Source organism: Tarenaya hassleriana, unplaced genomic scaffold (genome assembly GCF_000463585.1).
Source record: "Tarenaya hassleriana unplaced genomic scaffold, ASM46358v1 Cleome11, whole genome shotgun sequence".
NCBI lineage: Eukaryota > Viridiplantae > Streptophyta > Magnoliopsida > Brassicales > Cleomaceae > Tarenaya > Tarenaya hassleriana.
The window spans coordinates 4009496-4023450 of record NW_010961290.1 but is presented as its reverse complement, the minus strand read 5'-3'; the positions used below and the strand labels follow the sequence as shown (position 1 = coordinate 4023450).

At 37.5% G+C, this 13955-nt stretch overlaps 3 protein-coding genes across 3 annotated transcripts; 1 reads left to right on the top strand and 2 right to left on the bottom strand.

The window, feature by feature from the left end:
* The first annotated feature begins 159 nt into the window (after positions 1 to 159).
* LOC104805926 (probable mitochondrial-processing peptidase subunit alpha-1, mitochondrial) lies at positions 160 to 3987 on the top strand. The gene is made up of 13 exons (XM_010530641.2): positions 160 to 276; positions 775 to 1017; positions 1092 to 1388; positions 1486 to 1653; positions 1773 to 1940; positions 2038 to 2115; positions 2240 to 2306; positions 2439 to 2536; positions 2817 to 2886; positions 2994 to 3064; positions 3186 to 3235; positions 3382 to 3494; positions 3603 to 3987. Exons 1-13 carry the CDS (start codon positions 238 to 240, stop codon positions 3647 to 3649), a joined length of 1509 nt encoding a protein of 502 aa, XP_010528943.1. The 5' UTR covers positions 160 to 237; the 3' UTR covers positions 3650 to 3987.
* A 1442-nt stretch (positions 3988 to 5429) lies between these two features.
* On the bottom strand, positions 5430 to 7555 carry LOC104806011 (protein IQ-DOMAIN 14-like). The gene is made up of 5 exons (XM_019201517.1): positions 7301 to 7555; positions 6853 to 7038; positions 6357 to 6560; positions 6156 to 6240; positions 5430 to 5995 (listed from the first exon to the last, which is right to left on the bottom strand). Exons 1-5 carry the CDS (start codon positions 7553 to 7555, stop codon positions 5592 to 5594), a joined length of 1134 nt encoding a protein of 377 aa, XP_019057062.1. The 3' UTR covers positions 5430 to 5591.
* Positions 7556 to 10577: 3022 nt separating this feature from the next.
* On the bottom strand, positions 10578 to 13718 carry LOC104805925 (auxin-responsive protein IAA26-like). The gene is made up of 5 exons (XM_010530640.2): positions 12686 to 13718; positions 11895 to 12169; positions 11304 to 11445; positions 10900 to 10967; positions 10578 to 10807 (listed from the first exon to the last, which is right to left on the bottom strand). The coding sequence occupies exons 1-5, from the start codon at positions 13000 to 13002 to the stop codon at positions 10773 to 10775; spliced, it is 837 nt and encodes a 278-aa protein (XP_010528942.1). The 5' UTR covers positions 13003 to 13718; the 3' UTR covers positions 10578 to 10772.
* Positions 13719 to 13955: the final 237 nt, after the last annotated feature.

The following is a 13955-nucleotide window of genomic DNA, read 5'->3' as shown; positions in this document are numbered from 1 at the left end:
AACCAAACATGTTTAGAGTGCTTGGAAACATTTTTAGAGTTCGTCGAAACATATTTAGAGTGCGTCTAAACATTTTTAGAGTGCGTCTAAACATTTTTAGAGTGTTTCAAAACATGTTTAGAGTGCGATAAATTCATACGACCCAACTCGGCTATTTGAGTAATATCCCCTCACCGTCGTCCACTCCGAAATCAATACTCATCTGACCTCCGATCTAGGGTTTGGCAGTTAGTCACCATGTACCGCTCGGCAGCTTTACGAGCTAAATCCCTCAAGGTCAGTGTCTCCTCGTATCTGGCTTTGTGTTTTTATTCTTGATTCTCGAAGTTCAACGGTTTGTCTATTCAGTGCTGTTTCGGACACGATCTAGATACATTTGGTTTTCTGATGGGTGGTTATCGCTCTTTTTGTTCGTTTTTTTTTTGTGGCCCGAAATGGTTTCTGTTGTGAAGATTGTGTCTTTGTGATCCTTGCTTGTGAATCCATGGATTTAGCTTTTTGGTACCATGTTTCCAATTTTTCCGCATTTTTCTTCGTCTTGGAGGTGTTGGTTGATAACTCTTCGTTGCCCATGGCGAATTGGCGATTAAGGAAAATGGCTGTAATGAATCAATTTTACTTTCAAGTTTGATATTCTCCTTTCGTTTAGTCTGGGATCATGAATTCAATACATGTTCATTGAGGCAGATAGGCTTATTTCCGCTGTCTGTCTGGTTTGCCCTTGATCGAGGCAAAAGGCTTCTGTTTTTGATGGTCCGGGTTCATGTTGTATAGGGCGGTGTTACCCGCAATTTGCGGGCAGCACGCTATGCGAGCTCGAGTGCTGTTTCTACAAGTTCTTCGTCAGGGGGATTGTTCAGCTGGTTGACCGGTGAAACGTCTAGCATGCTTCCTTCGATGTACATCCCACTGAAGGGCGTGTCTCTTCCCCCACCGCTTGCCGACCATGTTGAGCCAAGCAAACTTGAAGTCACTACTCTTCCAAATGGGCTAAAAGTAGCCTCAGAGGTGTCACCAGTGAGTATTGTAATCTCGGCTTCTCTATGAAATTTTCAAAGTGAATGATCAGGGTTATGTTGTGGTTTTGTCAGAATCCGGCAGCCTCCATTGGTTTATACGTTAATTGCGGTTCTATTTATGAGACACCTTATTCTCATGGAGCCACACACTTGCTTGAAAGGATGGCTTTCAAGAGCACGTTGAACAGAAGCCATCTTCGTCTTGTAAGGGAAGTAGAGGCTATTGGAGGCAACACGTCGGCCTCTGCATCCCGGGAGCAGATGGGATATACTATTGATGCCTTGAAAACCTATGTGCCTGAAATGGTGGAAGTACTTGTTGACAGTGTCAGGAACCCTGCGTTCTTGGATTGGGAAGTGAATGAAGAGGTATATCTCCTTTCTCGTATGCTATTTTGTAACTCACGAAAACTTTATGTCAGAAGTTGAGAACTTTGTGAATCATGCTTCGATGCACTTCTTGCAGCTACAAAAGGTGAAATCTGAGATCGGGGAACTGTCCAAAAACCCTATGGGGTTTCTCATGGAAGCAGTTCACTCTGCTGGCTATTCGGGTGCATTGGCAAATCCACTGTATGCCCCTGAGTCCGCATTAAACAGATTGAATGGGGATGTTCTGGAGGAATTTGTCGCTGTAAGACTGCAAGAACTTTTGAAAACAATCTGCACTTGAAAAATATGCTATTTCCATTTTTGGGCTACTTAGTTTTGGTTAGTTTATCATGCCTTTCTCATTTGGTCTGAGAATTTCAGGAGAACTTCACTGCTGCACAAATGGTACTCGCAGCAAGCGGAGTTGATCATCAGGAACTTTTACGAGTTGCTGAGCCGCTACTTTCTGACCTTCCTAAAGTAGCCTGCCCAGGGGAACCAAAATCTCAATATGTCGGTGGAGACTTTCGCCAACATACTGGTGGAGAGGTATTCATGTATTTCCTGTCATTAGACGAGACTGTTTGAGTTAAAGGTGGTTTTTTAATCACAAATACAATTTTGGCTGTTTGTTTGTCATTCACAGGCCACTCACTTTGCCCTTGCTTTTGAAGTACCCGGCTGGTTTAACGAGAAAGAAGCCGTCACTGCAACTGTTCTTCAGGTGTCTTACTCAAAAAGTTCCTTTTACCTGTGTCGGAATTTTGCATATATTCCAATCAATTTCTTTCTTCAATTCGCTAGGCAATTCACGCTTATATTCATTGATGCAATCCAATTCCTATTAGATGCTGATGGGAGGAGGTGGCTCATTCTCTGCTGGAGGGCCTGGGAAAGGGATGCACTCGTGGCTGTGTAAGTGCTATCTTTTTTCATTGTTTTTCCTTTTAAGTTTTATTCTGCAGACCTTCATTATATCATTGTTAATTTTCAAAATTTACTTAGCTGTTATTAACATGATGACTCTTTTTCCTCCTTCTGATACAGATCTTCGCGTCTTGAATGAATATCAGCAGGTTCAATCTTGCACTGCATTCTCTAGCATCTTTAACAACACTGGATTGTTTGGCATCTATGGTTGTTCGGTGAGTTCACCTTTTGTTGGTCTTTTTAATTTCCTTTGCTCCACACATTGTGTCAAGCTCAAGTAACAATGGTGCTTGTTCCTCTTATGGATTAATGGCCGTCTCTCCTTGGACAATGCAAATACTAAAAGAATGTCTACTTTTAAAAATCATGGGTTTTACTCAGAGGCCAAATCGTATGGTTTCATGGGCATTAAGCATGCTAGATTTAGTGCCATCTGTCTTCGTTACTGGATTTACTTCTTGTAACACTGATTGATATCTGTATTCTTGGTTGCAGAGTCCCGAGTTTGCTGCAAAAGCTGTTGAAGTAGGAGCAAATGAACTGAAAGATGTTGCGGGAGGAAAAGGTTTGAATTTTTTTCTTCAAATGATATCTTTTCTAACTGAGCTAGCTGAATTATTTTTTTCTACCTAATACATATATATTGCCTAATGCCGGTTTTTCATTTGGCAGTTAACCAGAAGCATCTTAATCGCGCTAAGGCGGCCACAAAATCTGCCGTTCTGATGAATCTGGAATCCCGGGTACCTATAGCTTTCGCCCTCGGTTTAAATAAACCTTTTTGCTCAGGCTACCACAACGTCCACTTGTAACGCATGCCATTTGAAGTGAATATAATGATTTTTAGTTTCTGTGGTCTGGCAGATGATTGCAGCAGAAGACATAGGCAGACAGATACTGACATATGGGGAGAGGTACTTGCAACTGTCTTTAAATCGATTTACTCTTTCTTTCTATATTTCTGTCCAAAGCTTCTCAAATGACGATTAGTTCCTTAAATTGATGAACCGAGAAATCTGAATCTATAGCATGAGAGTAATAGAAGAAGTGAGTATGGCAGGAAGCCAGTGGAGCAATTCTTGAAGACAGTAGACCAACTCACCCTTACGGACATTGCAGACTTCACCAGCAAGGTTATCGCAAAGCCTTTGACAATGGCATCTTTCGGAGACGGTAATCGTTCACTCAAATCCTTTAAAAGCTGTGCTTGACCCTATGATTTCTTCACCCGTCGGAAGTATTCAAATTTATTTTTTTCGCGTTTGAACTTTCCGTTGGCAGTGATGAATGTCCCGAGCTACGATACCGTAAGCAGGAAATTCTCTTAATTCAGCAGCAACACAGATCTTCTTTCTTTTCGATGGTCACCCATCAACAGGAGGAGTAATGGTAATGGCTAATGGGACTTTGTAAAATGGAAAGCCCCTTTGGAGAGCCGACCATTTTTTCACTCCTCAGAGCCGATTCCGAGTCTACATTTTTTTTTACGTATCTCTTCTCGTCCATAGCGTTTGGTACGTGAATGATGAGCGTACGGTACGTTTACTAACATTTTACTTTTACTTATTGTTTCCAAGCTTTTTTTTTTCCCCTTAACATGAAATGATTCTCTGTTCCTCACCTTATTGCAACTGTGAATGTGAACCAATTCGAATCGTTTTCATTATCGGTTTACTCGTAAAACTACTTATGTTTCAATTTGCTTTATAGCCGGTTTTCTCCATAGATTTATAGTTTATGTAAAGATCTCTTCCCCCATGCTTCAACGTCCATTGATGATTGGTTGTCGCCTTCGATTTCTTTCAATTTTGCCCCAATGTTTCCCCAAATTCTCGCAATGGCCCCTTCCTTTACATTCGGTAAATCCTCATCCTCTTCCGGTCCACATTTTCCGATGGATTCGATCTCGACTTGGCGATTTGCTTCTTGGGTTTGGTCAAGAAATGGATAAATCCGTACACTCACAAGTCAACTTCAGCCCCCCGTGATGCAGGAAGAGCATTCGATGTTTGCTTATCATTTTTTCTAAAGATATTTCCAATTTTTTGTGCCACTCTTTATCAATTTATAATAAATTAACGAATATTTTTTCTTTTCTGAGAAAATAATGAAAAATCTATCAAAGCCTAAGAATATGACTATCAAAACAACACTTTAATGTGAGGATATGATCACCCTAAATAAATATTTTTCTTAATACAAGTTGAAATTTAACTTAAAATTCAAATGAATACTTTTATCAAAACAAAAATTCAAATGAATACAAACGAACAAAAATCTGAACGGTAACATTATAACAGTTAATCCTACTATGAAACCACGATTAAGTAATTAATTAAATAGAAAACCTCGCTTAATTAAAAGGTTTAGAGGGAATCTTTTGTTGGAGATTACAATGCAAATATTATTATTATGTTTTGTCTCGGAGAGACGAATATGATGACGCAAACATCACGCTCTCGGACCAATCACATTCCTTCTCGGTTTCAAAACAAAAATGATTAGGAATAGGAAACAATACACAAAAGATTTTGAAAATCAGAACTATGATGACGTCAACATATCCTTTGACCGGCGCTTTGGATTTCTATTTAATGCAATTTCAATTTTCCACCCTCATGCATAAATCCTTTCCTCATTAATACTACGATTTTTCTCAACCCTTCGGAACTTTAAATTTTGAATTTTGGGAAATCACCAAACCATTGAATAATCTAAATAAAATTTTGATCTTAAAAAATCCTAAACAACTTTTAATTACTAAAACATCCTTATAAAATTCAAATCATTCAACAAATCAAATCAAATATAAAATATTTATAAAATAACTAAACACTATAAATTATATCAATATACATTTTTTATAGCCAATATAAAATATATTTACAGTAACATAATTTAATATTATGATATATATTTTTAAAATTAGGATTGAAATGGTCGATAATAAATATACTATTTAATATTATATTTTTTTATAGATATAGTTATTTATTTAGTTTAAGATACGAGTATTATAAAAATAATTTTAAAATAATAAATTTTCAATCACAATTATAAATTTATTATATAATAACGTGATATATTTATAATTATAATAAGATAAAATTCAATAAAAAAAAAAGAAACCTATAAAAGCATAGAAGCAGCTTTAACAATTCTCTTCAAAGCAATTTTACAGAAAGAGAACAAAAAAGGTAAAAAAAATGAAGAAAACTAAAATCTCTTCATATATAAGTTATGGATCCTGAGGGACCAAACGATTTTCTCCTAATTGAAGAACCTAAACTGCATCGAGTCGCGTTGCTGTTGAACGCTCCTAACGCTGCTAACGCTGAACCTAGCGGCCATGACCTCATCCAGCGTTAGCCTCTTCCTCTCTGGACGCTGCCTCGGGGCACTGTGAGACCTCTGCTTCGCCTTAAACGACTGCGTATTCGCCATATAACTCGGCGGTGTCCTCGGACCATAACATACGCTCTTAGCCGCCGGTGACTGTGGCAAGTATAGATTATTATTGTTCGAGTATGAGAACTTGCACTTCTCTAATGGCGAATAACTCCATTCAAAATCTTGATCATCCCCAAATTCGGACAACGCTGCTATGTTCATCCGCCGCCTTGGTCTTGATCTCGACTTGCACGTATCCATCTCCACGATCTTCGGACTGTTACCTGTCGGAATTATTTTCAATGAAACTAATCTAGAAGGCCAGAAACTACGGATTCCGTCACATAATCGAATTTATGTTCCTTCGTTTCAACATGTTAAGATTCAGGATTTTATATTTCAACAGTTAAGATTGATACTTAGATCGAATAAAATTAACGTTACCATCGCAGGCGCTGTTCCATTGTTGCTTGACCGAGATTGACATCCTCTTGCTGTGGATTTCACTCCTCGATTCATCGAAACGCTCCTACACCAAGAAACAAAGCACATAGTGGTTTATAGTAAACGATCTACATTGAAGAAATTGTTACATCTATCCAAATTTATAGAACTGAAAAGTAACGAAAATGTGATTGTTCTTACCATAGAATGCCGGGGCTGAAACTTGTCGTTGCAATCTCTGTTGTCCAACGAACGGTTGATTCGTCGAGATCTGACTGCGGCTTGGGCCCGGACGAGAGATTGCATACAATGCAGCGTCTCGGCAGCGCGTTTTCGCACGACATAACCTCTCACCAGTGCTTGTAACTTCACCAGACCTTTCAGAGCCCTATGCGCTTTCCTTGCCTATACCTCGAAATCATTCGAATTCGTTACATTTTGGAATGATAATGTGCTGATTCATTAGGAAGTTGCTGTCCAAATGCGACAATGTCAACGAAGATGTAAGGACCAAGCAATGTACTTTTTTAACTGATACAAACTACAGATATACGTACCCTAAGAGTGTAACTTAAAGCGAAAGCCTCCAAAATCCGAATCTAAGCAATGCCCACATGGCAAAATTTGATCTTTGTACGTGATTCGATGTAAAAAAAATAACTTTTTTTTTCCAATCAAAGTCAGAGTGATAAACTACCAAGTAGCCCCTGAAGACGGTTTGAATTTTCACTGCAGCCCATCTCTCTCTCCCGGTCCCAGCGGCCACGGCGATGAAACCACCGACTCTGGCGTTACACGTCAGCCGAACCACCGCAACCGCTGCCTGAGCCGCCGCTTCCGCAGCCTGCGCCGCTGCGGCGGGTGCGGCCGAACAGCTATGGTTCTGGTTGTGGAAGGCGAAAAGTGGTTACCGAGACAGAACAGAGAGCTGTCCTCTGTGTCATGTTTGGCATTTTTCATGTTCTTGCTGTTGTTCCTTGTCTCTGTGTTCTTCATTTCCAAACAATAATCATCATCACCAGGTAATCCAAGCCTCAGCTCGAGCTTCTTCTCCTCTGTACTGCAACATGCGCTGCTCGATTTCTCGTTTTGGTACCATTCTCTGTCTTTAGGGATCAAATTCAGAAGCTTGGGACAAATTGCACCGTTTCTCGGACGATCCCCCATTTGTTAGATGAGGAAGCAACGGAAGATCTTCTTCTCTCGTTTCTTTCTCCCTTGCTCTGCTCCATCTCTGATTCCGCCGTGTAAGTTCTCGGCCAAGCTGGGTCCGCCGGGAGAATATTTCCAGGAATATTGCTTTTTCCGGCAACGGAATCTCCGCCGGAGATTCTATTTTCCCTTTCTTTGCCCTTTTTCTTGCCGAACAAGCCCTTTAACCATCTCGCCGCTTTGTCCATTTTCTTCTCTTCGGATTCGGAAGACGTACAAAATTCTGTGGTTTGGATTTAAAGAGACGATTACAGAGAGATTTGAGAAATCACAAATACCCAGAAGAGAGGTTCGTGAATGTGGAAATGGAGAGGGAAACAAATTTCATGGCACTGAAACTCAAGACACCGAAGGATGTTTTTAGCTGAGAAAACATTCTAAAAGACAAAGAACTCCAAATAAATCAGCATATATATATATATATATAGAGAGAGAGAGAGAGAGAGAGACTTTCTTGAAAAGATTTTCTTGAAAATAATATTTTTGGATCGCATTTATGAATAAAATATTCTTTGATTTAAACCTGACATGGTTATGCAAAGTCTGGACTGATTATAAAATTTTGTTTATTTGAGATTTTGGTTTTGAGATTCTTTAAGGTTTACGTTTCTTAGAAAACAAGATGGGAAAATTTAAATTTGAGACATGATTCTAACCCAAAATATAAAAAAGTTAAAAATTTGAATTTTAAATGTTAGTAACTCTCAAAAGTTCTATGTATGGTAATATCAGCAGGGACAAGGAAGAACAAAAAAAAGCTGTTTACTCTTAGTCATAACATAGATAATTCGTTTATTTGAAATTATATTGAAGAATATACACTTTCATCACTCCATCTTAAATAAAATAAAATAGGTAATCATTAATGGAAAACATATTAAGTGTTTTTTCATAGAGTATGCAGAATTGTCAATGAATATTTCACTTTATATATATACATATATACATATATTCGAATAACATAATCATAGTATGATTAAAAAATATGTAGATATATTTTTTAAAATCAAACCTAAATTATAAAGTAAATAAAATTCAAATGCAATGTGCAATTGCTTACAAAAAAATGTATAATTTATTAGAAATATAAAAAATTTAAACTAAATATAAAATCTTCACTCTCTAAGAAGATTGACAGTAGATTTTTATAGCCTTTTAGAGCCTATCATAATGATATCCGAAAGGAAACTGATAGACTGGTTTGTAATAAATTAATAATTTATATGACAGATATACAGAGTTATGGATTTTTTTCAGGGGAGTAATTATTATTTTGAAAAATCCCTATCTGACACAACCTCGTGGAAAACTGAATTTACAAAGACAAAATGATGTCATGAGGAAAACAAATGATGGACCGGCCTTTGTTTATTATTATTATTATTATTATTATTTAAAACATATATTTTCAAAATAACAAACACTGGAAAATCAAAAGAAAAAGAACAAGGATCTAATGCAAGAAATGAGAACAGATAAAATTATATTAAAACTATAATTAAGAATATAAAAAGGAAAAAACGAAAGTCACCTCCAAAAGAAATCAAAAGGTGGGTTTTTTTTCCCTCTAATAATAAGAAATGTCCTTACGGAGCATTGTGTTTATACTCGATATTAGAGATCCCGACTCCGACCCATTCTCGAACATCACGTGACCAAATAAATAACAAAATCTCAAATTTTAATATTTTATTATTAAATACGACTGTTGAATGTTATATTATAATATAAGATGTTAAAATGGATTAAATACGCGTATGCAAACTACAAAGGGCTATTCGTTATGTTGGCTACAAACTTGTGATTTCGCTATGACAATGTCTCCAAAAACTATGAAATGTTGCATATCGTGATTGTCACTACAAATCTTATATATAAATAAAAGAGTTTGAATAATTGTTAAATTTTGTAATTAATATGATTAGTGTAACATTTTAAAATTAAATTATCTAGTTTTAATAATACATATCGTTGCTATTTTGTTTACCCCCAAAGATGGCTTTTATTATTAGTCCTTGGGGATAAAATTCTAACGGCAAGAATTAACGGGGTCTTTCTTTGGGTGGATCTGGGCCTAGCTTTGGGCCCAAACATTAGGGCTACCAAGGCCCATGTTTATGCCAGCTTTAAACGGCACACGTTCTGGCAATGAAATCGTAAAACGCCAAACAGTGTTTCTCTTAATTACTTTTGTTCCGTTTTATTCTGTTATTTTAGACAGAGCATTGTGGGATGGAAATTCATACTTTAAAACTCTATTGTATGTAAAAAGAAGAAACAAAGATATCTTATACATACATATATATATATATATATATATACAATTACAAATTGATTTTTTTTTTATCTCATGAAACGAATTAGACCTTTTAACTTGTATCTACACCACCCATTTTTATGTCTTTTTTAATATAATTTTCAATATTAATATCGACCGTTCATTTGTCTTAACGATAATTTATAATTTAAATATATATATACATTACTGAAATATTTCGATACCGAAGAATGTGTTTGCAATTTCAAAAGAACAAAAAAAAAAATGCAGCGACATTTTCGTGAATTTTATTCCCAAACCTGCGTATTGTAATAAGCAGCAAAATTAAGCTTTATAACCTGGGAATCAATATTTCTATAAAAAAAAGCTTATTTTAAAAATAAAGTCTTGATTTTTTTAAAAAATCATTAAATCAGAAAATTCGGCACAAGTACAAAAGAGATGGACAGTTCGCTATCATACGGGTCCAAACATCTTTTGGACAGAACCATAAAAGGCAAAGAGCAATCACTTTCAGCTGCACTGACAGATTTAAAATTAACTGAAATTTGGAATCAATTAAATAAACTGATTGAAATAAAAGTGAAAGAGCTTTGCATATAAAAAAAAAAAGATGTTCTTTGCTTTTCCGTAATTACACCCTAAACCATGATTAAGGGTGGCACATTTCGAATTCTTATTATTGTAATCCAATTTCGAATTCATAGGTTTTAAGTATCTGAATTTCGAATTCTTAATATTGTTAGAAGTTTAATCAAATTGTGAAATTCGGACTAGGGTTCCTCCTATCCAACCGGATAACGTCAATACACAAACTCAAAATTATCTTGAACCTTTTAGGCATTAAATCTACTCTTTCTAACTATTGCTCTCTATTTTTCTTCATCATCCCAAATCTAAATCAAATTTTTTAATGGTTTCACCGCTCAAAATGTCTCATGAACTCATGTTTGAATCCAAAAGGGAGGAGCCAATCATACAAATCAAAATTCAAATGTAAAAAAAACAAGATTGCATGTAGACAAACCACATGTACATGAAGAAGTTGTAAGAATATGGATTCAAGACCAGAAACTCAGCGCCAAAGTGAAAGAAACAGCATCCTCTTGGTTCCGGCAAAAGTTCCTTCAGCTTTTCATCCTCTCTTGCTTACTGCCGCCAGCTGCAGACGAAGCAGAAGAAACCCATTTCTGGTTAGTGCTTTCGGATTCCATATGGAAATCGGTTTTAATCCCGGGATATCGTAACACTTACACATTAGGGCAGAGGGAACTTCGGAGCTTTTTATCACACGCAGCCTCTTCACCGACGGTGCAAACATACTGGGATCGAATTCAATGTGTCAATACCCAAGAGAAAACAAGATCAGAATGCAAGATTAGATTTAAGTAAGCTCCAAGCAAGATTCTCTTATTTTGGATGTATTCAAGATCTGACAGTGTGCCAAAACAGAAAGGGGGATGAGAATCAATAAAGAGAAAGAAACTGTTGCTATGTGATGAGGAATCTAATTCTGCTTCCCATAGAGGCACTGTTTTCAAGTATTGGAGTCTAATAAAAAAAAGGGAACAGTGTATATAAAACTGCATCAGATTCAAAGATGAAAAAAGGAGATTTAACAATGAGAAGAGAACAAGAAAAAGAGGAGGTGTTCTTACTGCCATGGAACATCCCCAACAAGCATCTTGTCTCCTTCGCTGTCTTCGTAAGTGAGAGTATATTCTCCATTACCGTCCAACAATCCCGTGATCAGTTTATCTTCTCCTTGCTTGTTTCCACAACCAGAGGAATCTTTCTGAGCTGAAACGCGTACATACCAAAGCAAAGCTACTTATTCTCGGGCTCTTCGGGAAAAAAGAAAGCCATGTTCATGTAAAACACAACTAAACAAGTTCTATGGTTGCCAAAAGATGATCTTTTGTCCGTACATTACATCTAAACTAAAGCTCACAGTAGAACATCTATATCTTTGATTTTGCCACACAGAGTGAGATAAAGCAAAAGGGCTCCGAGGAATTGGCCATTTCTGAAGTTCCCTAAACCATTTTCAACAATAAGTTCACAGTAGAACAATCTAAGGTTTGGGTAGTTGCCAAACTCATATAAAGCAAAGGGCTCTAATCATTCGCTTAGTAGACTCTTAATCCAAGTCTCAACGATCAAAATACCTCCGTAACAGCAGCATCATACTATAACAGCAGATCATATATAACAAAAAGACAAGAACAAGTACTGAACAAGTCTGTAACCTGCAAGAAGACCACGGAAGAGCTTGTCGACGGCAGAGGAGAGCTGATCATAGCTGTTATAGGTATTGAGATCGACTTTACGACCAATAGGAACGCCATCCATGTTGATCTTCACAAACAGACCTTTCGTCTTTTGTTCCACTGGTTTTTCAGCATCGAGCTTGTTCTGTCCGCCATTGGGGGAGTCGTTTCCCGCCTTCAAAGAGCTTGAACTCGCTAGATTCTTCCTGAATGAACGGACTGGCGGCCAACCCACCACTGGCCCAGGAGCAGTTCTTTAATTTTTCCCCAAGAATTCAAGAAACAGAGTTAATAACTCAAAAACAAATGGGTACAAACAGCAGTAATTATTACATGTTCAGGGCTCGTATACAATTACATCAGGACATGAAAGAAAACAGCTTTCTACTGAGAAGGCCGATTATTTCCGATTGCGAAAACCAAGAAATAAGAAACAACGAAAACGGGCCGAACGCTTCAGCAAAGTACCAGTCGTCATAATATCATACGAGTGGACAGAGAGTAGAGAATTTACTGTGAATATGATAAGGTAAAAGGGCCAAGAAAAAGGCTGCAGCTTTCACATGTGAGGTTAAAAAGAAACAAAATCAGAAAGGTAGAAAAACAACAACACTGAGATCCATTTACAAGGGAAATGATCAAACTTTGCAGGATATGGGACCGAATTTCAAGGGAAGATCCTCTGTCATAAGAGCACAAAAGGAAAACAAGAAAAAAAAAGTGTAAAAGAAAAAGAAAAAGAAATCTTGAAAGAACAAAAAAGGTATTACCGTTTCTGTGAGCTGTGAGGAACAGCTATGGTTCTGGTTGTGGAAGGCGAAAAGTGGTTACCGAGACAGAACAGAGAGCTGTCCTCTGTGTCATGTTTGGCATTTTTCATGTTCTTGCTGTTGTTCCTTGTCTCTGTGTTCTTCATTTCCAAACAATAATCATCATCACCAGGTAATCCAAGCCTCAGCTCGAGCTTCTTCTCCTCTGTACTGCAACATGCGCTGCTCGATTTCTCGTTTTGGTACCATTCTCTGTCTTTAGGGATCAAATTCAGAAGCTTGGGACAAATTGCACCGTTTCTCGGACGATCCCCCATTTGTTAGATGAGGAAGCAACGGAAGATCTTCTTCTCTCGTTTCTTTCTCCGGCAAAATGCCCAAACAGGGAAGTGATTCAACAACCCAGCACTTGAAACTCGAAATCTATGTCCAAAAGTTAATTATTTCTTCACGCAAAAGAACAAACTTTGCCTACACCCGTGAGAACCCACATACTTATATCATCACAAGAACCCTATCTGCCATCAAAATGAACTTTCTTTCGCCACAGAGAGGGAAGGAACCTCTACAACTCACCAAACCCTTCAGCCCCGCGTGAAAACCTGAAAACACCTCTGGAGAAAACAAGAAAGGAAAAGGCCCACAAAAGAGAGAGGGAGGGAGAGAGATGCTCTTAAGCTATGATAAGGGTTTGTGGCTGGTGGTGGGATTTTAAACGAATCGTCAAGCTTTGCTTTTCCAATTTTTCTCTCTCGTGTTTTTTAATGCACGCGTTGGTGGGTTCTCTTCTCTTTCACTTCCTCTTTTTCCACTTTGCCCCCTCTCTCTCTCTAGACTCCGAAAGGGACGAGAGAGATGGAAATACAGACGGTTAAAGGAAAGAGCTTTGATTTCTACGGGGATGAGAGCGAGACGGGAATCTGTGATTCTAATCCCAAAGGGAAAACAGCAAAGAAACAAAGGGAAATTTGAGGGATTGGGGATCTCAGTGTAAAACACACGCAATCAATCTCTCTCTCTCTCTCTCTCTGTTGTTTAGTGGAGGAAGCAAAGCATGATGTCTGGTTCCTATCCTACGCACCCCCTACTCTGCCTCTTTTCTCTCTCTCTTGTGTGACCTACAAGTAATTTTTACTCCTGCGTAAATGGGCATGGTAAATTTAAATTACATGGAGATATGCCCCCACATAAATACCAAATATCATTGAAACCCCAAATTCTTATCTAAAGTTTTTTTTTTCTTTTTGGTTCAAATATAAATTTTAGTCTA